The following is a 23,113-nucleotide window of genomic DNA, read 5'->3' as shown; positions in this document are numbered from 1 at the left end:
GCTAGTTACAACCTTGTCAAAATGCATTCCTGTTACCGCCCTTTCTTTTTTTTGCATTTGGCTGATTTCTTCTTGTAGACAGAGAAGCATGAGGTGAACTGAGGGGCATTTACCACCTGCTCAGGTTGTGATTTTTTTTTTTTTAATTAAGACTTCATTTGCCGCTCCAGCAAGCAATTATTCAGTGAGATATTGGATCCAGCAGAGGACTAGGAATGAATCTGATCAATGGTGGGAACCATGGGTGAACTCAGGTTCACAGCCTTTGAGGTATCAGTGCTTCAGTCCATGCAAGGGGTGGCAGCATTCAGGCTAGGTGTGTTGCGTGCCAGACAAACCCAAGGAGGAGGAACTATGGCTGTGGATTTCCTCTGGTTGAGGTGAGCATTGAAACTAGAGTTATTAGTTGGTAATTGATTGCTAACTGCTTTACCTCATTAACTGGATTAACTGGCATCAATTCACTTCCCCCCCCCCCCAACTCTTACCTGAAGAAGGTCTTGCTCCTTTTGTTGTATTGAGCCACCACGTGTGTAGCCCTGCTCCAACCTGGGGTAGGTGCAGGGCAATGTGAAATGAAGGGACTCAGACACAGTGTTTAGCCAAACCTTTGGTGAGCCAAAGGGAATGATGAGCAGAAAGGTGTGTTTTGGGGATCTTGGTGTATGCGGAAGCAAAAACCTTGTTTTCTGAGATGCCCAAGGGCACCCTCTTCCAGATGTTCCAGAAATACGTGAGTCTCATAAAGACCCTGGCCCACATTAGCCAGCCCTGTACAGATGTCTTGCAAACATTAGGCCATCTCAGATGTCATACCATTAGGCAAATGAACTACACCCCTAGGATACCGGGTTCAGCCTCAGATTTTGACGTCTCAGTTGAAGGCTCAAGAACACAGATATCTGAACACAGAGTGTAGTGACATCTAGTAACGGAATCCCATCTCTAGTCAGTGGAAAGGCCTTCAGGATGCATTCAAAGCACTCCCATCATACATCTTTAGCCTGAGATAATCCACACATGGCCCTCTCTGTGGACTCTGAAGGGTAGACCAGTTCAGGCAGAGTCTCATACACTATGGACAGCCAGAGCCCAATTCAGCTGCCCACATGTAAGTGTCCAGCCCTTTTGGGATGCCATGGGTTATCCCAGACATTCACACAGATGTGACACACAGACTACAGGACCTGGACCCTCCTGGAGGGGAAGGAGGTGCCAGGTGGCTACCTGATCTCATTATCAAGAAGCACTAGATCCCTACATGCCAACAGCCCCTGTGTTTGCCAGATGAATCCTAGCTCCGGGGCCTGTAGTTGCCTTAAGGACCAGGACCAGCCGAACAGGGCTTGTGAAGGCCTGAATCCAGCAGCTGGGCACTGCTTGGAGCACTTAGATGGGTCATGAAGACTTCCAGCCCACAGCTCTCAAGTAGTGGAAGTGGATGACAATTAAGATCCTGGCTGTTCCTAATCAGGCCTGCTTCTAGCATTCACCTTTTTGTAGCTTTGAGTATGGTTATTATAATTTTTTAACACATATACTGATGCAGGAATTAGTTGAATGCTTTTGTTAGCACATGCCACTAAACAAAAGAAATGCTAGTTACAACCTTGTCAAAATGCATTCCTTTTTTGTTTTGTTTGTTTCGTTTTGTTTTGTTTCTTTTCCAGGAAAAGATTTAAGCGCTTTCCCTTTTGGAGCCCAGTGCTTCTCACTAACCTCTTCTGGCCTGGGGACAGCTGGTGGTGTCTGCCTCTAAACATTATGAAAGGGAGAAAAGATAAATGAACACACTTCTTAGAAAAAGTAGAACTCTAGGAAAAGAACTGTTTAGTTTGGAATGTGGTTAAGAATTTGGGGTAAATATAATGTATTTCTGTTTCTCAGTGGACACAGGACTGAACAGTTACCATTGATTCCCATGACTATGTACATGCATCTTTTCAGCTTAATTGCTTGCCTTCATCTGTTTTCACCCCCTTCTCTCTATATTCTTGGCTACGTGCTAAGTGAACTCAGCAGAACAGCACAGCTTTTCAGCTAAAAGCAAACAAAAAAAGATCTTGGAGTGTGTTCTTTTTTTTTCCCCCTCTCAATCAATGGTCTCCAAAAGTACCTGGCCCCATTTATGTTAATAAATGAGACATGTCAAGAACTGTTCTCTGGCTGTGAAGCCAACTGACAGCACAGATCACATCCCTACAGCTGAAGTCTTACCACCAAACGAGTGTGACTGTAGGGCACACTACCTACTGGGAATGGTCCACTGCCCTTGCCATCTCCTGACCCCTTCCTGGGCATTGCTAGGAGGCTGTTAGGTGGTCTGGACCAACACATACCAGGAGCATACTAGCCATTCACTGGTCTGGATGTCCCAGTACTTGTGCCTGGTAGCTTATTGTCCCTGACTAGATGCAGCCCAGGAGGCTGTGGGGAGCTGGCCCATAGCTAGTTCATGCTAAACATGCAGTGTTTTCAATTAAGTATTGCAAAACTTGTGGTACCCACTGGTTTAGCACTACGTGGTCAAAGTATAACAAGCCATTGGACTGAACAAAACAGTCTTACTGTGCTTTAAAAAAAATCTAAAAACTCCTATGATCAGTCTAGGGTCTTAATACATTCAGTTATTTACCAGATCACTCTACATTCTTCACCTCACTCTGGGGCAAGACAAAAAAACAAAACCAAACACCATCCTCAGCACTCCTCCCTGCATTTTCCAGGCCAGCTCTGGGCTGGATGCAGCGCAGACCTGGAGCATGACTGGCACCTCAGCCTTCTGAAGGAGGCAAAGCAGTGTTGGCTCAGCTCATGGTGTATCCCCTCCTGCAAGGGAAGGAAGCTTCAGGACGGCTGCCTCTGGTCACTACAGCTCACCAACCTCTGCCTACCACAGCAGATCTGTACCTGCCTCCCAGCAGATGCTTATAGGAAGTCTAAAAGAAAAAAAGGGCTCCATTTTCTGATGAGCCCCCCTTTGTTCTTGTGGTAGGCAGCCATCTGGGGACTGGCTGGGGTACAGGAGACACCTGAATCTGTGTTTTAATAGCAGCTGATGGCCTAATCCCCTAATCTCTTGTTTATACCCTTTCACAACATTTTGTGGCATTTGAATCTTCCCTGGTGTGTAAAAACACTTCCTATTCTGTCTTATCTTGCCACCTCATAGCTTTACTAGGGCAACCAAAACTTAGTATGATGAGAAGTTATCACTAATATCTTAGTCACAAGCCTTTCTATATCACTTGATTTCACAGACCTCTTATTTCCTCTCCTTTCTTGCCTCCATTTCATCTGATGAGTCCTAATCTACTTATCTCCATATTAAGAGTAAGGTGGCAAAGGTGTTTAAACTTTTCTGTCAAATCCTGTGTGCATCAGATGCTTTCCTTGGCTTCCCCTCATGCCTCTGCTGCTGCGTGATGTTGCCCAACACAGGGGCTGAGTTCACCTTCATGACTACTGTGGCACAGCTCTAATCCCACATTGGGATTCCTGGTCAGTAGACAGAGTCCAAAGGACAACCAGAGAACAGATCTGCGAACTAGGCCCAGACTAAGTTGTCCCAGAGACAAGTCTGTGAGCTGGGATCCAACTTCCTTGTCTCCTTTCAAACCCCCAGGAGCAAAGATCTACCACTGCAGAATTAGCACTGAGTAACAGCTTATGCTTTTCTCACATAGTAGGGAGTGTGCCATTATGTACTGTACCTGAAGAGGTAATGGGTAGGATGGGTATGTAGAAATAGTCGCTGCAGAAGGACAAAACCCAGCATACGTCAGGATCTGCTGGGCAGGATTGTACAGGATCTGAGGAGGAGGTGCAGCACTGAAGGCAATTTGGGACAGAGGTACCTGTTGAGCACAGAAGACAACAATATATCAGCACAATGCAGAGGGCACTGGAGCAGGAACTGGTCCTAACACAAGCAGCTAGGCAATTTAAGAACTTCATATTTTCCAACGCAATAGCGATACTACAAAAAACCAAGGAGCAGACAGAATGAGAGGAGGGTGTAACTGGAGTGAATTTTCTGACCAGAATTACACAGCTATTTTAATCTCCTTCCCTTGGAAAAAGACTGCTGGTGCTTCCCTAGTACCAGTCACAGAAGCACTGGCAGGACTCCAGACCTGAGACACCCAGAAAAGCACAGCACACAGCTTTGACCGCCTCTTCTTATCCACTCCAGCACCAAACACCCAGTCCTTCACAAATTGCTCCAGACTCTTTCCAATAGCAACTACCTGATGCCCTCATGTCTTTTCCCTCTGCTTTCCTACAAAGATCTCCCTTTCCAGACCACTTGCTCTTCTTTCCCAGCTCCGTCTCACTTGTGAAATGGAGTTTGCTGCTGGCTGTCCAATACCACCCCACGATGTGCATATCTCATTCCTACTGCATAAAATCCTTCATCATATCCTGTGGCTTTATTGCCATGTTCTTTAACTGCAATGTGAGATGAGGTTTGCAGGAAGAAGTAATAGGTCATATTAAACCAGCTGATACAACTAGAGGAGAAAAAAAGAAGAGCAAAAGCTAAATGTGAAAGGGGGCTTATGTTAAACCCTAAAACCCTGTGCTATATAAACATTCGTGAAGGACACTAGAGCTCTGTGAAACATTTTCATGTCCCTCTGCTTTGCAAAGTGAGACAAATCCAGTGGTTTCTTTTCTCTCCTTTGTTTTTATTAGCAGATTCCTTTACATGAGAGCATGGAATTTTCTTTTTACTGAAATAATAAAACACAGTGGTTGCCAGACAAAGGCTGAAAGCAGCAGCCAGGATTTTTTTTTGGCATTTCCTTTCAGATTTATCAGTGAGAGACATAAACCACTGCATCCTCTGGGGATAGTGTGAGATCTCTGTCTGACTGAGAAAGAGGTGTATTAATTGTGTTTGCACATGGAAAATATCATCTAGGTCACTGATGTACCACATGAGGTTATCTAACTACCTAGGCCTTAGATCTCTGGAGAAACTTAGCACCCCAGGAGGTGGCACAGAGAAAGACTGGGCCTGAAAACTGAAAGCCAATTTCATGAGAGAAAATAGGTGAGTAGAAATAGAGAGATGCTGCCTTTCAGACAGGAGTTGCGAGAAGCAGCTCAGAAGCTTGCCTCAGACCCAAGGGTTTGGGGTGAGTGACAATGGCCCACCTCAGCCAGGGCTGGGCTCACTCTCTCAGACCTCTGATATTTTCTCCACCCATAGCAGCAATGCTCTCCAGTTGCTAAGGATGAACACTACAACAGTCCTAGAAGCCAGGTTTGGGGAGTCATCCACCCCAGATCCACTGATCAAAGCACCTTATTATCAGGCTATCTGGTCTCAGCCTCGAGCCAGCAACAATTTGCAGGTGCTGAAGCTGGTTAGATGCTTTTATCAAAGATCCCAGTAATGACACTATGTTAAATTAGGCACATAACATACAAAGGTAGGTGGAGACATTTTAAACTGAAACACTACCCAAGTCAAAGAGATAAGGAGCTGTTCACTGGCCAAGGAGCGCTGTCAGTGCTGTGTGGGCACCTCGGGTGAGGGAGCGTGGGGACACCAGGTGGTGGCTGGAGGGGTGCCTGGCCACCCCCTCACTGGGCCATGCAAGCTGCTGCTCACTGTTTGCTGGGCTGTGTGACTGCAGAGCAAGGCAGGTCGGCTCACTGATCAACACAGACCTACCAAAGCATTTATTTCTTAACTACGACTGTTTCTAGCGTCAGACTGCACCTTTAGTTGCACCCATGCTAAGACATGAACACATTAACAAGTAGCCCAGTAATTGGTTGGCTTTTGTTTTCCTTTTCAGAGCAGAGAAAGGGAAGAGGAGAGGGGATAAGAGACTGATATTTAATCTGTTCAGATTCCCTGAAGGACTTCAAGAAGGAGCCTAATTGGAAAAAGGAAAAAAAAAGAAAACACCAGCAGCCCTCCTCAGGACCATAGGTAGTTCTGATTATTGCAACCCTGAACTCAGGGCAGGCAGATTCCTTGGCAAGGTGTGTCAGGAAAACATCTACAAGTCATTAGATGAATACCAGGGCAGGGAAGGGAGATCCTAGATGAATTCTTAGTACAAGCAAGTGAAGTTTTCCATGCATTTCTTTACCTCTGTCTTCTGTAAGAAACAGAATAAGGTTTTTTACCATTTTGGATACATACTTCTATTTATGTTGTATCTTAACCTGCCTTTGGCTAAAAGGTGACTTTAAGGTAACTGCCTAGCCAGCGTCCTATATCCAAGCACACAGAAGATTTGACAAGGAGGGTACCATTGTGACCTCTGCAGCTCCCCCAGCACCCAGCAGATCCCAGAGGACAGCCCCATGGGTGACACAGGGGCCACTGAGAGCTGACACCTTGAGAGTCAGGAGAGGATGAAATGTTTCCCACTGAGCCAGCATGGCCCTCTGGCAGGCAGCAAAACCACAGGGAGCATGCCAGGGCCTGCAGGGAATTTGTCACAAGAAAGAAAACCCGCAACAACCAAAACAACACTTCTTTCTTTTTTTCTGTCCAGGAAATGTAATGAGTTTAGAGCCACGGCGCTGTTTTGCAAACTCTCCCCTTTGTAACTTGTTTCGGCTGCCAGCATTCCCCAGAGATAAACATGCTGGGTTTTGTTTGACGAGTAAGCCTGGCCCTGTGTTTTCTGGAAGTCAACCTCGGAGCAATACCCTGAGACATTTCAGTGGGCTTTGCAGCCCTCCTTGCAAAATGCCAGTGAGCATTTCTGTGGGAAGGTGACATCCTGAAAGAAAGAAAATTGTTCTCCCACACATTTTGAAGATTTTTTTTTTCTTATTTCAGTCCCATGCCCCTTTCTCTCACCCTTCTGCTTGATGTCTTCTTGGCCCCTATCTTTCCTCAAGAGTTACTCCTTTCGTAAGGAAAGCGAGCAGCTCTGGTACATCACTCAAAAGGACCCTGAAAAAGCACAGGCAGGAGCAGGCAGTGGTCATTGCATTTTGGATTGATGCCTTGGTAAGACTCTCATAAGCATAGCATGGCTCCTGTGTTGGGGTAACAGGCACAAACTCATCTTTCCCTTAAGCCAGGGAGGGTGGTTTTTTCCCACTCCCGCTGCAGAGGAGACATTAAACAGCTTACTCAGATCAGGTTTTTAGCTGGAGCCCTGACACTTGCTCCAGCGGAGCCTGGGATGAAGCTGTACCTCCACTGCTGCTGCAATTTCCTTGCACAGCTTTACTCCACCCAGTCAGAAGACCCAGACCTTGACCCAGGCTCTCCCACCCAGCAAGAAAATGTGCCAGGTCATGGAGATCCCAGTTCTCTCAGGAACATCTCCTCAATGTGGTGTCCCTTGTGAGCAGTGCAGCAATGGCCCCCATGCAGAACAGAGTTGCACCTGTTTGGAGCTTGCCCTACTACAAAGCATCAGCCCAAATCCTCTGTAAGCCTTGGTTTGTGCAGGACAATTGGGTGGACTCAGGATGGCTTTCTGTACCCTTCCCCACCTCAGGGGAGCACCAGCAACTCCCACAGCTGCCCTTGGTAGAGGCACTCGCACCCATCTGCTAGGCAGGGGAAAATACTAAGCAGCACTGGAAAGCTGCAGTGTTCCACCAAGGACTTACTGTAGATGATACCTGTCTTCTCCTCCCCATGTAGCTGTTTTTCCCCTCATTTCCCACTGTGGTTGTTTCTGCTCCCGTTCTGCCATTGCTCCTCTCATAGGGAGGGGATGACTTAAGCTGGGAAAGCTGCTTCCACTCCCTCCCAACTCTTCACTGGCTGGCTGCAATTTGTTATCAACTCCTTGCAAGAGTCCCCTCACAAAAAGGATGGCTCAGCTGCACATTTCTTACATGTGAAGACTCACTGTGCTTGTGTGCCTTAGGCTACAGAGAGAAATATTTCCAGTAAACATTTTGCAACTCTTAACAAAGGTGAATTTCAAATAATTCGCATGGCCCTGCTCTGTCACATGGTTTTAAGCACCCGACACATGTTGTAGATAGCCCAGACATGCTTGCTAAGGGACACTGGCTGCTCAGAGCAAGGCCTGGATGGCCTCCAGTCTGACTGGGTCCTTGGCTCACCAGCTGCCAGCTCTGAGCAGCCCCTTGCCTCTATTCTGATCCCCATGGTGTACATCTCACTCATCTCTCTTGCTTTCTCTTCCCCGCTCCATCCCTCTTGTTTTCCTTTCATTTGTCTTCCTATTTAGTTTTCTCCGCTGGAACAGTCACCAGAAACATCATGGATCTAAGATGACATGTGCTGCTATCACACCTCCCTTCAGCTTCTGCATTTCACCTCCATCCCCACATCTCTGCCCATTTAGTTTGGAAGCTCTTTGGGCTGGGACCATCTACTTTTCTGAGTACTGAGTAAATCATGAGCCACTCAATTTGTCTTTAGGCACTGCTTTAGCAAACACGACCACTGACAGTGATAATCCTGGGAAAAGCTACTTCAACCTTTTAACATTACAGCAAATCTAGGCAGATGAGGGTTACATACATACATAAGGTTAAACAGTCACACTGAGGAGTTGAGTTAGCTGCAAATAGCATCCTCGAACTCTGTACTGGCCCACATGTTCAGTGCTGAATTAGAAGGAGAAGAAAAAAGATGTGGCTAAGTGAATCGCCAGCATCTGTTCACACAGATGCCTATTTTTCCCTTCCATTCATGTTCTTGACCAGGCTTGACCTACTTAGTTACGAGCAGCTGGCAACAGCTTATGACTCCAGACTCCCAGACCACACAGGAAACATGTTTAAAGTGCCTCCTTCATAACTTTATGCTTCCTGGGCTTTAATCCACTTCATAACATCAACAAGCACAGAAGTCCTCACAGAAGACAAAAGACTGAGCCTTACCATGTCTTTAAAAGCCCCAAGAATGGCTGCTGTAATAATCCCCAGAAACAAGCCAATGATGTTGAGGACTGTGGAGGACCACAGCAGCCTATACAGGTGAACCACGTCCTGACAGCTGCTCACGCCGAGAAATTCAAAGTAGCTGGCAGACTGCTCTGAACTGAAAGGGAATGCAAACAACGTCACTGCTGTGGGAATGGTTTTGCACATCATACAGAGCACCAGAGGATCTGAATCCATCCTGCTTACTTTCCTCTTTGGCAAAGTACTTCATCCATGCTCCCACTGAAGACTTCTCAGATGAACTGGAGAAAGCTCCACTGTAGAGAACAACTCCCTCTGCTAATGGCAGCATTAAATGTGTGATCCAGCTAATACCAACCCCAGTTTGGCTGACTGGCGTTGTGCACCAGCAGGGACTCTTCTTCCTTTTATTTTTTCTGATGGTTTCTGAACATAATCCTGGCATACAGATGCTGCCCTTGTCATTTAGCTACCAGCTAAAAGCATGCTTAGCACTGTTGGTTTGTTTTTTTTTCCCCCCAGCTCACCTGGAAATCCACTGGTATCTCTGAAACTGGAGAAGACAAGTTGCTTAAGCATTAATTCAACCACAGGAAGGAAGATTTTGCCAGTTGGCTACATTTGTTTATGGTGTCTGCGGTTCCAAATTAACAGATGCAACACAGTACAGTATAATGACGTGCCTTTACATTATGAATTGTACTATCCAGAAATGTATGTTTGTTTATATTTCTACACTTCACTGGTTATTGTAAATCAGGCATGTTGTGAAGTCAATCCTCATTGTCTTGCTGAAAGGCAGAAATATCCTACTGCAAAATTCGAAACCACAGTTTCCTGCAGTTCTTTCCAGTACCTGCCTTAATGCAAGCCCACTAATGAGTTCCTAGAGCAGTTATTTGGGTTGGAAAGATGTTTTAAATGCCAAGTCTTTACACTGTTAGTAAATTACCATCAGCTTACAATGGAAAGCAGAAGTGAGCAATTTGTGCTCACTCTTCTTTTCCTCCATCCCCAGCACATGGGGTTAGGTGGTTAGGGAAAGGTCTGCAGAGGAAGGCATCAGCATCGAGAAACTCACAACATTTCTGGGAAGAAATGAGCCAAGCACCGTAATTCCTGGAAATACCCAATCGTTTATTATGGGGCACAGTTCTGGCACTGCAGATCCACTACTGTTGAGTTCACTTGAGCCATATAATGAGCCCAGACATCGCTTAACTAAATAAAACTACAGCTTCAGCTGCCATGATACTGAGGAAATCTCAGTTGCAATCCTGCCTGTGTACTGGTCTGCTGCATGGCTGACACCAAGTCACTTCATGTCACTGTCTCTTCCTACTTCTCTGTAGCTGTCCTGTGAGCTTGAATTGCCAATTCTGTAGAGCAGCAAGACTGCTTCTTTACTCTGTATTTGTCCATGCCAGTGCCATAAGATCTTGCTGGCCCCTGTGGATCACTGACAATGGCACTCACTTTGAGTCTCTTGTGTGAATGAGAAATACGCATGCATAGATGACCTCCCTCTAGTCCCAGATTTCATTTTGCTTCTCTAGTTGAGTCAGGATCCGGGCAAGCGCTACTCATTTATGCAGAAGCCTTGTGCAGAAGCCTCATTGTGCCAGCATGATTACCTTGCACCTCAAATGTTCATGTCTGGCAGCATGCTATCCAAGGCTTACAGAGCACTGGCGTTATCCAGGGCTGCTGGCATGTGAAAAGGAGGCAAAACCAAATCAAAACAGGAGACACAGGAAGGAAGAAAGATGAGATATACATAAAGAGAAACAAAGAAGAGTGACCCTGGGTGAACTGCAGAAGGTTGCAGAGGTTGCATGACAGTGCATGGTAAGATGCCACTGAGGTGCACAGAGAGTGAGTCAGGCAGAAGATCTGATCTAGGAAATTCTCCCAAGTTTCTTTTATGTGGCAAGACATGATGCTCTTTGGAGTCGAAATCTCTGTGTGCCAGGCAGTCAGTCAGTTGTGCAAGTTCATTTTATCTGTCTTCCATGTTATAAACCCTTGGATGTTGCTGTGATGCAGTTTTCCTAACCACCTTTTTTAGTCCTGTTAAATCACTGGATGGCAACCTTGTGCTAACCTTCAGCTGATCTTTGTAAGCATATCCAGACATTTTCTCTCTTATCTTCTAACAACTCATGCTTTGGTAATGATGGACAAGTGGACAGCTTCAGAAAACACTCACAAGACCCTCTGTATTCATTCTATGACAATTTAGCAAAATCCCGTGCCTACAGAGGCTGTTGCTAACAAAAGAGCTCTGCATATGCCTCCAACATGATCTCTGCTCATGGGCACCTATGTTTCTATTAATTTTGTTTCCTTTTGGTTCATTAAATCTAACAGGGAAATTGCATTGCAAGATCAACAGTAAATCTTGACAGACCAATGACTGAGTGGTTGATTTTGATCATGCAGCAAAGAGCTTATGGACATATTTAAAGAAAAAGAAACTGAAATAATGCCAACACTAATACACAACTCCTGACTACTTCTCTGCTGGAATCAGGACTTCATTTGCAGAGGAACTTGGATTGCTCAGCATACAAGCCCTTTGTGTTGCTTCTCCAGGGATAAGGGCAATCCCACCCACATCACTGAAGAGGAAGGGACAACCAACCAAGGATTTGCCAGAGGCCCTTGACTGCACACAGGTACTTACTTCTCACAGTTGTACAGGTCACAGCAATAGCACGTGTTACTCTTCACTTTCAGCTGGCACTTGCTGTTTAAGTTATAACATGTCACCTGCCAAAAAAAGAAGAAACTGACTTTTATTCTCAGTGTTTCAGTGCAATGCACGACTCATCCTACTCACCCCAAAGAAACAGCTGCTGCAAGTGTCAGGTCTTATTTCCTGTTGTGCAGAAAGATCCTGAGATTCCAAAATCCATGACTGTAGGGCAGAGGGACATCCTTGAGGTCCCAGAAGTTTCATTCGGGACATCAGCCCCTTAGTCTTTGCATTAGGGAGCCGAGAGTCCCCAGCACCGACTTGCAGCCAAGGCTGCCAGGGTTTTTCTCTGGCAAGAGAAAGTAAGACCCAGCATCTGCAGCTGGGAGATACAGATCTCTATGGCTGTGACACGAGGATCATGGGTCTTGACAGATACACCACAGCAAGCCACTGAAGCGGATAAGAATACCACTCAATTATAGTGGGGAAATGCGCAAAGAAGCCAATTTATCTGAACGGCTTCCAATAAATGGGAGCTCTCTCCTTTCAATAATGCGCTCCTGAAAAAGGAAATAATTAGGAACAACAAGAAGAACTGTCTCCAAACCCACAAAAAAACCACTCAGAAAACATCCAAGCACTCCAGCAAATAAGTACCATTTACTGCAGGCCCTTGAATAAAAAGCTGAAAAGGTTTACTTATTCTTGAGCAAGAATTACAGAGATGTACAGATGTTGGAACAATAAAGGTGGACATATGTAAGCCACTCTCCATCCAGACAAGAAATCATTCTAATGACTCCTTAAGTGTGTAAGCATCTATCACTTCTATTTGACACCACAGACAAAAGGAAATATTTTATATGCAATGCTTTTTTTCCTTAGACTTTTAGTTTATTGGCTTTGAAATTCTGGAGAGCTGTCAGGTTTTAAAAGCTAGCAGGTCAGAAAATACATTCTTCCTATAGCTTTTATTTTGATTTAAAAATGTGCTGTAACCACTGAGAAGTACTTTGTTAGCAAAACGCAAATAAAATGTATTATTGAATGGAAAATTCCTCATAATGAAAAAGTAGAAAGAGCAAGCATGCCTGCTTTTGAAAAGCTTCTGTCAGACAGTCTTTATTCCTGCTTAGCCATGAATGTGTCAGTCTGTGAGAGAATGTCCACAAGGAGATCTTAAACCACGTTTCTCATATCCTGAGTTCTGGATCTGTGCATCCTTTTGGTGTAAAACTGCCACTGTTGACAAGTCTGTACTCCTCATGTGTTCATTCCCAGTAAAAAAGAAAGTCTTAAACACACATACTCCACACCAGAGAAAGTTCATCTTGCATCTGGTCTCAGACTTGCCACACTTGTTGTCCTTAGCAGGATTTGCTTGAGCAGTGAAAGTTGCAAGGGTGATAAGGCTAAAAGTTTAAAGAAAGTTAAACTGATGCCTTGGGGATTGCTTTGGTGCCCAGGACAAGGTTGTACCTGCCTCATACAAAGCAGCTCTTCTAACCCAAAATGGAAGTTAGGTTATAAAAGGATGGTCTCAGCCTAGGTTGCAGACTGGAAATGGAGCTCACAGCTTGATGCAGACACATCCCAGTTGTCACAAGAGTATCTCACCCTGAGATAGGACCTTGTTTCATCAGCCTTGTTTGGTTGTGTCCGAACTTAACTGGAACTTCACATAAAGGCTTTGTTGGCCTCAAGTCACATTGAACTGCAGCTGTCCTTCGCCTGGGCTGTAATTTAGGGCAGAAGAGGAGCGTGCTACCGTCAACATCTGCATTGGCTTAATCAAGATCCAGCTCAGAAGTGACTGAAATGTCACACCTGGCTACTTTTCAAAGCAGTTTGCAAACCAATCCTGGACCCGAGTGTGCCAATGTGTCCACTTCCACAGCCTTTTTCTTGGGACACCCTGGTGCTTTTGTACTGAGTGGAACTTAAGATTTTGTTTGTGACTCCTGGTCAAAACTGCCTAGGACCTGTGCTGTTAAAATACACTTTTCCCATGGCACATGCATAACTGGGATTGGAAGGCTTTGTAAGATGGAGTGGGCTGCTAAAGAGGTGGTTTGTTCTGATGCATGGCTTTGAGGACCACTTGTGATAGAAAATAAAAGTAGTTTTCCCCTCTCCAAGCATCAATAAGGCCAGTTTGCCCCTTTTTGCTGGAGAAGGCTAAAAGTGCAAAAGAGGGAGATTGGCAAGATCTTAAACATGTCTTTAGCTGCTTCTAGGCTACAAGACATACTAAATTATTGGCTGAGGAAGTTACTGTAGTTGTCTATTTTTATCACTGCATTTTTAAAACATGCAAAGAGCAAGACACTCCTTTTTAGGAGAAGAGTGAATAAACCAAAATAAACAAATTACTGTGTGGTGTGAGCAAGGATGGTGGAAACAGGCCATTTGTGGGTATTGTGCATGTCAAGACCTATTATTTTTATTTCAATAACCAGACATTTAGCTTTTTCATGTTCTGGCTGTTTGTGCCTGTCTATCCCCTCAGCACCAATTGAACAGATGTTCTCATCTCATAGTAATTGCAAGAAATTCAAAATCTTTCTGCTTTGAGCAAAAAGAACTCAAACAGGCAAACTACATGAGCTGGAGATCACTGACAGGCTAGTGATAGCAATCAAAAGGAAACCTGCACTCAGTAAGGAATCTGCCTTCCTAGTTAGGTGTTTGCCTAGCTTGCAGAGCTGCTCATGAGCTGGATAACTTTGGAAAAGCAAAAGCCAAGTTCAAGTGCCACGGACCATTAACTCTGAATTAGCACATGCTGACTCCAGATCGGTGGACAACCAGACAAGAATGTTACTACAAACAAACTGCATTTTTAAAAGATAGGAGGTTTTTTTGCCAGAATAAAGCAAGGAGCTGTGGGTGGCCCAACTTCAGACATTCTCAGGATCTGCTGAGCTGAGGAAACCTGTCTGGCCAGAAGCATGAGGCTGGGGTCACCTGCAGGGATTTGTGGTCAGTGTGATGCCAGCTACATGCTTATTACAGGAATCAGAAGCATTTTTCAGGCCATACCTGTATCTGAATATGCATGCACCCTTTAGAAGAGGATGGAGTAAAACTCAAGGGAAAGAGTGCTGTCACAGATCATAAGTTTGTCTGGGTAGGTCTTTAGGCACGGAGGTCAAGATTTTTGTCATACATTTTCTGGAATCAAAAATGGGGTGCCCTAGCAGCAGGATTTAAGCAGTATTAGCTGCTTAACCTGTTAATATACTTTACTAAGTTGTCTATAATTATTAATGCTGACATTCCCCATACACTTTTTCTTAGCCATGGGAGGAATGGTGACGATGGACATCTGGCTTCTTGTAACTTATACCCTTGTTTAGCTGTTTTCAGTCCTGCTCTGCTTGATTTCCTTTCCACTCTCACCAATTTACCACAAATAATGAAATGAAAAATGGGAAAAGAAACTAAATGTGGACTTCTTAGGAGGCTAGCCATTTGGGTATGGGCACTTTCCCGACCATGTTAATGTCATTGAGATAATAAAAAAACTGCATTCAAACCACTGACGTTCTTGGCCTGTGCTGGATAAATACAGAGAAGATTTGAAGTCTCCTGGACAATGCAAATGGATACATTTAGATATTTCCTATTCCACTTGAAGTCTACAAAAACCTCCTTAGAGAAAGATGCCAATGTGACAAATACATTCCAGACAGCTATTATGCATTATAGCTGCACTAGGAATCATTCCAGTCCCAGAGTAATGCACTGGGTAGAAACACTGATGATGACTCAAGACCTCGCAGTTGTAATGATTTGCATCTCAGAGGCTCATCAGAGACTTGGACAAGTGGGGAGTCACTTGTGGGAGAAAAAACAGTGGCGTTTCTATCAACCCATGACCTACATGCACAGACATGCTCTCAAACACTCACCTCCCTCCTCCTCAGCCCCTCAAAGCACAGCAGAAACAAACATGGGATGAGGTGAGTTTGTTTACCTCTGTCTGGTAGGCATCATATAGGAATCCTATACCACTTGAATAAAACTGGCACCTTTTGTTATACAAAGGTCTGGGTTCCTGTAAAGAGAAAAACAGCCAAAGAAGTACTCAGTCTGGAAGAAGTGTGAAGGCACAGTGTCCCATGTCCCCATGCCAGATGCTTACAGCTCTGAGGAGCTGAAGCCAATGCAGACACTCAGGCAAGCGGCTCACACACCCCCGTGTTGGCTTTCTTTCCAGAATGGCTCTCCTCAGGGTTACATTTTCCTTCCTGGCTCTGCCACTAAGCTATGTGAGCGTCATTTACTTCTCTCTGTACCAGCTGCCCCTTTTAAGAAGACATTACCCTGGTATTCAACCACTTCCATTCCTGATGTCCAACAGTGCTGGTCTATGAGAATGGTCCAATCACTTTTTCCTGGTACAGTTTCTTACCTAGCAGAAAGAATTACTTTGGTATTTCTCTGCAAGATATGGAACTTTCTTTTTAAAGGATTTCAACACCATCCATAGTGAAAACAAAGTAAAATAGCTAATACTTTGGGCATTCCACTTTGTACACACATTTCAAAGCCCAAAAGCAAAACAAAGAATAATGAAGAAATGAAGTCATAAAGGGGAAGTAATTTGCATGTTGTTTTTGCCTTATTTACCATTTACTCTTATTGCAAAAGATACATTCACTGCTCATATTTCATATTTTGCTTGTAACAGTTCCCACAAGTTGATACAAAGAAATAACACAATGAAATATCCTTGGCTAGAGGGAAGATGTGTGTTTTCGAATTTGGCAAACAGCCACTTTAAGGCCAGAGGGTGCACACCTCAGGCAGTTTCAGGACTAGACCATATTTGCTTATGGAGGATTTGACAACAAAAGAATCCTCTGTGATCAGATGTCTATCCCAAAGCAAAATGTGGGAATTACTTATGTTGGCAAAAATAATATTTTTCAACTTTCTATCACTTATCTAGTCTTAGGTCATGATCTGTGCCTTCAAAAGCACTCAAGTGCTCTCCAGTATGTCAGTCAGACCACTTCCAAGAGAGAAGAGTGAAACCCGCTACGTGCCATCTCCTCTTTGCCTGCTAATTTACAGTAAAGGACTACTTAAGTTGTTAGCAGAAATCTGTGCTAATTAACTTTCACTGCATTTTAAAGCTTTATGACCCATCTAGGAATAACTCAGAAACTGCAGAAAGATCTGCTCTACTTAAGATACTTCTGTGTATTCTATGCTTGTTGGATTATGAAGTGTGAACTGCATAAATCTGCTGACCCAAAACACATAATCAGTAAAAATGCAGAGCTAAGCAGGAAGGCAGACAGGTCAATGAATAAAGCTCATCCATCAGCTTGTTTGCCTTTCTGATTACTCTGGCAAACCCAAGGAAGTTTGGACACCAGCTCCCAAGGGTTAGGGAAAGGTTAGCTTTCTGCATCCAAAAATATTTATTTCTATCACACAAGTGTAAGAAAAAATGCTTCAGTAACACTTTTTCTCTAGAGGAAAAGCAAATACCACACAAACTGCATGTCATGTCTTGAACTAGGACAACATTCTTTCATAGGCCTGGGAAAGCATTAGCCTGCAGCCGTAACTTCCAGGAACAGAACTGGTTGGGAGGACTAACAGGATTGTAGTTTCTCTGCTAGCACAGCAAGCATATGATCTGCCAAAGGCTGTGCAGCCCTTCTTTCATAGACTATCATGCTCCAACCCTGATTTCATCTGTTTCATGGGTATGAAATGAGAGAGAAGAAGAGTGGGCAGTAGAAATGGTTTTTTCTACCATGACGAGCAAATCCATGAAAAACTGCTGTTCATCATATTCACAACAATAACAAGTTTCAGTTTGAGCCTGGAAGATCTTGGAAGAGGCTGATGGTCAAGGATGTGGAGCCCAAGTGGTGTCCTCAATCCTGCTGGTAAGGAGCAATGGCTTGAGGGCTGGATGGATCCAGCAGGCCAACAACTGGCTGTGCATCTGTGGTGGGTTGACCTTGGCTGAACACCAAGGGTGGACACTGCGGAAACTCAAGGATGTCAGTGCAAAGCTGGTCTCAGTTACCTTTGAAAGGTTGTGGTGTTCAGGGAAGACTTCTGAGGACTTGAAGAAAATGTCATTCCTGCCTTCAAGAATGGCAAGAAAGAGAATTCAGGGAACTACACACTGGTGGGAAGGTGACGGAGCAAATAATCTTGGAAACCATTTGCAATGCACAGGCTAAATAAATAGACAGTGAGGTGGACTGAAAGCTGGCAGAACTGCTGAGGTCATGGTGTTATGATCAGTGATGTGAAGTCCAGCTGGAGGCCACTCAAAATGACCTTACTACAGGTTGCTGACGAGTGACACCACCACATCACACCATGAGGCTGTGTCTGCCCCTGAATGCTAAGATCCTCCCCTCAGATAACTCTGTAACTTGTCAAAGGCAGTAAGAAAGCCATCTAATCTGCCTCCATCAACTACAGAAGTACAGGAAGACCCTCATCATGACTCTGATCTCTTGACTTACACAGCTTTCCTATCCTTTACACCTCCTTCCTCTTAAAAAAGAAATTGATCCTTTTGTTGGCTTGGTCTTTGATGGAGAAGACAAACACATTTTTCATCCAAGCATGCAGCACTGTTCCCTGGGGAGAGAGGTGATGGATTAATCCTCACCAGATATTATTGTTTCATATTGCTGTGCAGTAAAAAGGTCAGAGATGCAACATGGAAGCGGCCACTGCGAATACAGTTCATGCACAGTCATGGCAAATGAGTATTTACCTTCATGCACCTGATTTTGAAAAGCAAGCCTGCTGTACTAGTACAGCCAGCTTTTTGTATTCAGTCTCTTCTTCTAAACACATATCTATGTGCAATCAGACCAGCAACCCCAGATCAAAATAAATGAGTGATGATCGAGTGTGTAAAAATAACAAAGATTAGATAACATTGACTTTATCCAGACACCCACAGAACACAACACTTAAAGCATGAAGCTTTGAAGAAGTACACTGGGGATGCTGAAAGGTTGCACTGGTAAAAACTTCCATTTGAATGAGATTTCCATGCCACAGAGGTACTGTGGTCTGTCTATCAACTAAGGCTGAATAAGACACCACACAGACATTAAAAAGTGTTTAAAAATGATCCAACAGTATGTCACACTGCATTAGCACCCACTGGATTTTATAGGCCTCTCTAATAACAAAGGCAATTGAGCTATAAAAGTATTCCTGACAGACTCCAGAGAGGATGACCACCACACAAACTCTGGTAACATGGATAACAAATAACAGCAACAAAACCAAGCACAATTAACTAAGAAATAATATTTTCCAGTGCTCAGAAGGATTGAATGAAACCCATCCATTTTTCCTTTTCATCAGTAAATGAAGTGAAGCATGCGACTGCATTTTTATACAGAATTCTTCCTCCTGTTTTCCAGTGTTTGTCTTCTGTGTATATGACTAGAGTTCTAACCAACAGATCTTCCCCCCACCTGCTTCCAGTTAGAGAGTTACTCACAGAAGCAGAGGAATGCATTATTTATTATATATTAGAATAGTAGTATTACACATTAATGGGAGATACTGCATAGCTCTGTTCCAGTAACAGTGGTTGAGGAAGTTCCTGGTAAAATTTGGTCATGTAATATGCTGCGCTGGGAAATACTTTTGAACTTGTGGCAGTCAATACGAAAACTCGATGCACTGAAGTCAAAAGAAGACTTGCTGCTGAATTCAGTAGAAACAGAGTAAGATCAGGCTACCGAAGAACATCCGTGAGTCTCTGAGATTTGACTCTCATAGATCCTACAAGGCCTAACAGTAGTCACACTGGAATTTGGGTTAAAATTTTCAAAGGTTTCAAAAAAATCTAGACACCCAGTAATTTCCTTCAATTTCAAGCAAATCAGAATTGCTCAGCCTTGAACCCTACAGAGCAAACTGTAGCTCTCTCTGTTCTTGCACTGTTTTTATTTTAATGTTTTGCATGCGTGTGTATTAGAACCTGGGACTGATGAACAGGCAGCTAAGAGGGAAGGCTTTATGCCAAGAAAGAGAAGATGCGGTCCAAATATAGAGGGGTTTTGGTTTGGTGGTTGCTTTCTCTTAAGAGCATACAATAAAAAGCCCACGTTCTCTTTGATGGTGGGAGCACTGCAATATGTTATTTGTGTAGGGAAAATATTCTTTGAACGGTATCTTTTGGTGGATTTGATACAATGTCTGTGGTGAAGGAGGCTGTATGGCTTTCAATTGAGGTATGGAAAGCAGACTTCTTTATTCCAGTTTTTGTTTCCTTGGAGAACACATATATTTTGGATAACATAGGAAAAATTCCAGCTCCCTTATGTGCAAGTCCACTTTCTGAAAACTGAGATATAGCATGAACTGTATTGACTGAAATTTATACCGTACTTTACAGAAACAAAATGTGGCTAATAATTTATTGAAATAATGATATAGTGAGGGCTAATTTTTCCCAATTACAGTATTTATTTAGCTTCCATGGCTGCATGGATAGAAGTGTAGATTAATCAGTGCCAGGGAATGTTCTCAGGCCTGAAACTCGATCATCTAGCCCATTAAATTGTTAGAACTGTGCCTGTGATGGCTTTGGCATGGGCAAACTGTCACTCTTCCAAAATCATTTCTGGGCATGGTTTGGAAATTAGCATGGGCCAAGAACCATTCCCAGTAACTTGGACATTGCCACGCTGCCTATGACTCCAAGAGGCTTTAAGAGTAAGAACGTGGGTTTCACCATGCCAGTTGGCCTGGGGAGCACAGAACGGTCCCAGGCACATGTAGAAGATGAATACAGACAAAATTGAGGAGTCCTAAACCAGACTAATGTTTTCAGTTGCTCATTAACTTGAAGTTTCTAATTTTCTGTTTTCTTCTTACAACATTTTTGTCAGTTCTTTTTACCTGCAGCATAGCTAGCAATGAATAGGAGAGGGAGCTGCCAAGATTTTTCAAGTTTAATCCTAAAAGCAAATCGAAACACAACCCTTCAGTGCCAGCTCAGCCTTGTGCCAACAGGTGGGTGTTCTGGAGATTATCACTCCCTTCAAGATCAGGCTCTCTGCTAACTTTCTGAAAGCAGGCATGCAGATATGAACAAATAGATGTTATTAGCAACTAGCTTTTATGCTTTTCTGGAGAGCTAGATGGAGCATAGGTATCTGTCTGCCTCACACTGACTATATGAGAGCACGTGGCAGCATACAGACTCTCATGAAAGACGGTGCCAAAATATCAGGAGCCTGGGAAAGCAGGCAGACTGGATCACTGCCTGGGTATCTGAGCTAAAGCTGAATAGATCCTACTCTGCACAAATAATGAGAGGAAATACTAAAGATCTTTCGTCATTCCAGTCACTCTGACCAAGAGCTCTTTCCCAGTCTTTTTTAACAACATTCTCAATGAGATGGGTATCTCCTGGGGAAGACCACTGCTAGGAGATCCCAGGGATTCTTAGGAGTGATTAATACAAACATCTTTGCACTTTCACTCATAAACAACAACAAAAAAATGTGCATTTTTAAAAGGTTATGAACAGCTTCCATATTGGCTGTGACAAGATGGGTATTAAGGAACATCTGAGTCTAATGTACTAGTCAGTATCCTCTATACTGTGTTGAGGGGTTATCAGCTTTAAGAAACAAAACATCTTATACTTCTGTTTGCTCCCCAGCCTTGCAATTCCCACATAAAGCACATGATTATACCTCCTGGAGTCAGAAACAAGGGTGGGTTTTTTTGACAATTGCTTTGCGCTTTTACCCATTGGCAGCTAAACATGCAATTCAGTTTTAAGTTTGCAATTTCTGGAGCAGAAGAGGCTTTCAGAAAACAATTTCACTTGCATCATTTCACTATTTTAAGAAAAGACCAGAACTAATAACCCCCCTGAACTCTCCAATTCCAGATTTCCAAATATTGAACACACATCAATTGGTGGAAAAGAAAATAAACTAATTATGACAACCATTTTAAACTGGCTGGTTTCTTACAGACCTGTATTTTCTCGTGTGCTTGATCAAAAATCTTTAACCTTCTGGCAGATCACTAGAATGCCTTACCTGTAATTCATGAGATGTTAAATTCTGTACACATAGTTGGCAGATAGTTATCAAAACACTACTCCTCACATGCCTCATTGAAATTTATTTCTCTAAGTAATGGCATTATTTTCTTAACCTTTGCATTTCAGAGAGCAGCTGGGAAGACAGAAGTCTGCTCAACTCTAAAGGCTCGTGTGCCTTTTGCTAATGCAGACATAGGTGGTGTGCGTAGAGCTGCTGAGTGACACGGTGCCTGCCTGCTCCAAGGCTGCTGTGCTGCAGACCAGTATGCCACCAGAGGCAGCTGCTCTGGTTGTACTGGGGAGTGGGGGCCACACAGGGCTCCAGCGAGGAAGCCTCCTCCTACCTTCTTACACCAGACCTCTGGCAAATCCAAGCCCCTGGCACTGCAATATGACTGCTTTTCTTTAGTCGAGTTTTGCTAGCTAATATCCCTCAGGATGAGGCTGTAGACCTTCCCATGATGCCTGCAACAGCTATTTTGTGTAGTTAAAAACTTAGATTTATCATTGGCTTCTACACAAGTTTCTAATGATGCCATTAGCTGATATTATTCAAGGCTGTAATTTTAGTTATTGCTTGATGCAGTTAGATATTTTAATTGCTTATTATAGTTGATTAGTTACATTGATTACATTACCTTGATTATAGGGTTTGTTATATGAACTGATTTCTCTGTCTTGATTATAATGATGTTGTGCCATGTAAGTAATTAACTTTTCCACAAGAATGCAAGAGCTGTTTATTCTGTTTCAGGTAATGTAATTCAAATACATTAAATACAACCCATCTCCTCCTTTTTGCCTTAATGCTACAGACTTTGTAAGAAATATATGTCTCCAAGTATACTACTGCAGGAATCCTGCTGACTGAAAAGTAGGGGGTTACATTTATAATGCCTTTTTGGATTCGTTGTATATTAAAGAGAAGGAAAAGAGGATGCATTAAAGGCATCTAGTGGAGCAATATATGTACTGAATATCTACATACACAAATAAAATTCTGGAGGCTTAATTAATGTTGCAAAGTTGATTTTAATTTTCAGGGCGTGGCACACCACTGACAGGGACCTTTACATATATATATGGGGATATTTCCCCATTATAATTGAAGTAATGTACTAACAACTTTATATATGACATTCTTATGTTAGGTGTTAAGCAGAAAACACACAGAAGTAGGTGTTTATGCCCAGTAATTTGCCATCAAATCTTCCTGTCATCTCTATAAAGGGAAGATGCCCGCCAACAGATTTCACAGCACACTAGAGGCCAAGCTGACAGAGCTCATACAAAAGGAAGGGACTGCAAAACTAGGCCCCAAAATATAAAAGATTAAAAGTCCATGAAAGAAACCCCAGGAGGAATGGAAAGACATGAGTTCTAAAAACAAGAGGGTTTAAGCAATCAGTGAAATAACTAACATGTATCCTGATTGCTCAGGTACAATAAGCTTTTCT

General features: G+C 43.4%; 1 protein-coding gene across 1 annotated transcript in view; it reads right to left on the bottom strand.

Moving 5' to 3' along the window:
- Positions 1-3,713: 3,713 nt before the first annotated feature.
- The window catches only part of LOC104534518 (transmembrane protein 255B-like), a gene marked incomplete at its 3' end in the record, with an annotated part of 40,482 nt that continues 21,082 nt past the window's right edge, over positions 3,714-23,113 (bottom strand). The window contains exons 3-6 of the mRNA XM_010187292.1: positions 15,558-15,638; positions 11,564-11,649; positions 8,854-9,013; positions 3,714-3,857 (exon numbers count right to left, since the gene is read on the bottom strand). Of these exons, the coding sequence (XP_010185594.1) occupies positions 3,714-3,857; positions 8,854-9,013; positions 11,564-11,649; positions 15,558-15,638 (471 nt within the window). The remainder of the gene's footprint in view (positions 3,858-8,853; positions 9,014-11,563; positions 11,650-15,557; positions 15,639-23,113) is intronic.

The sequence above is a fragment of the Mesitornis unicolor genome, unplaced genomic scaffold (assembly GCF_000695765.1).
Source record: "Mesitornis unicolor isolate BGI_N332 unplaced genomic scaffold, ASM69576v1 scaffold9516, whole genome shotgun sequence".
Lineage (NCBI taxonomy): Eukaryota > Metazoa > Chordata > Aves > Mesitornithiformes > Mesitornithidae > Mesitornis > Mesitornis unicolor.
This window is presented reverse-complemented; position numbering and strand designations above follow the sequence as displayed.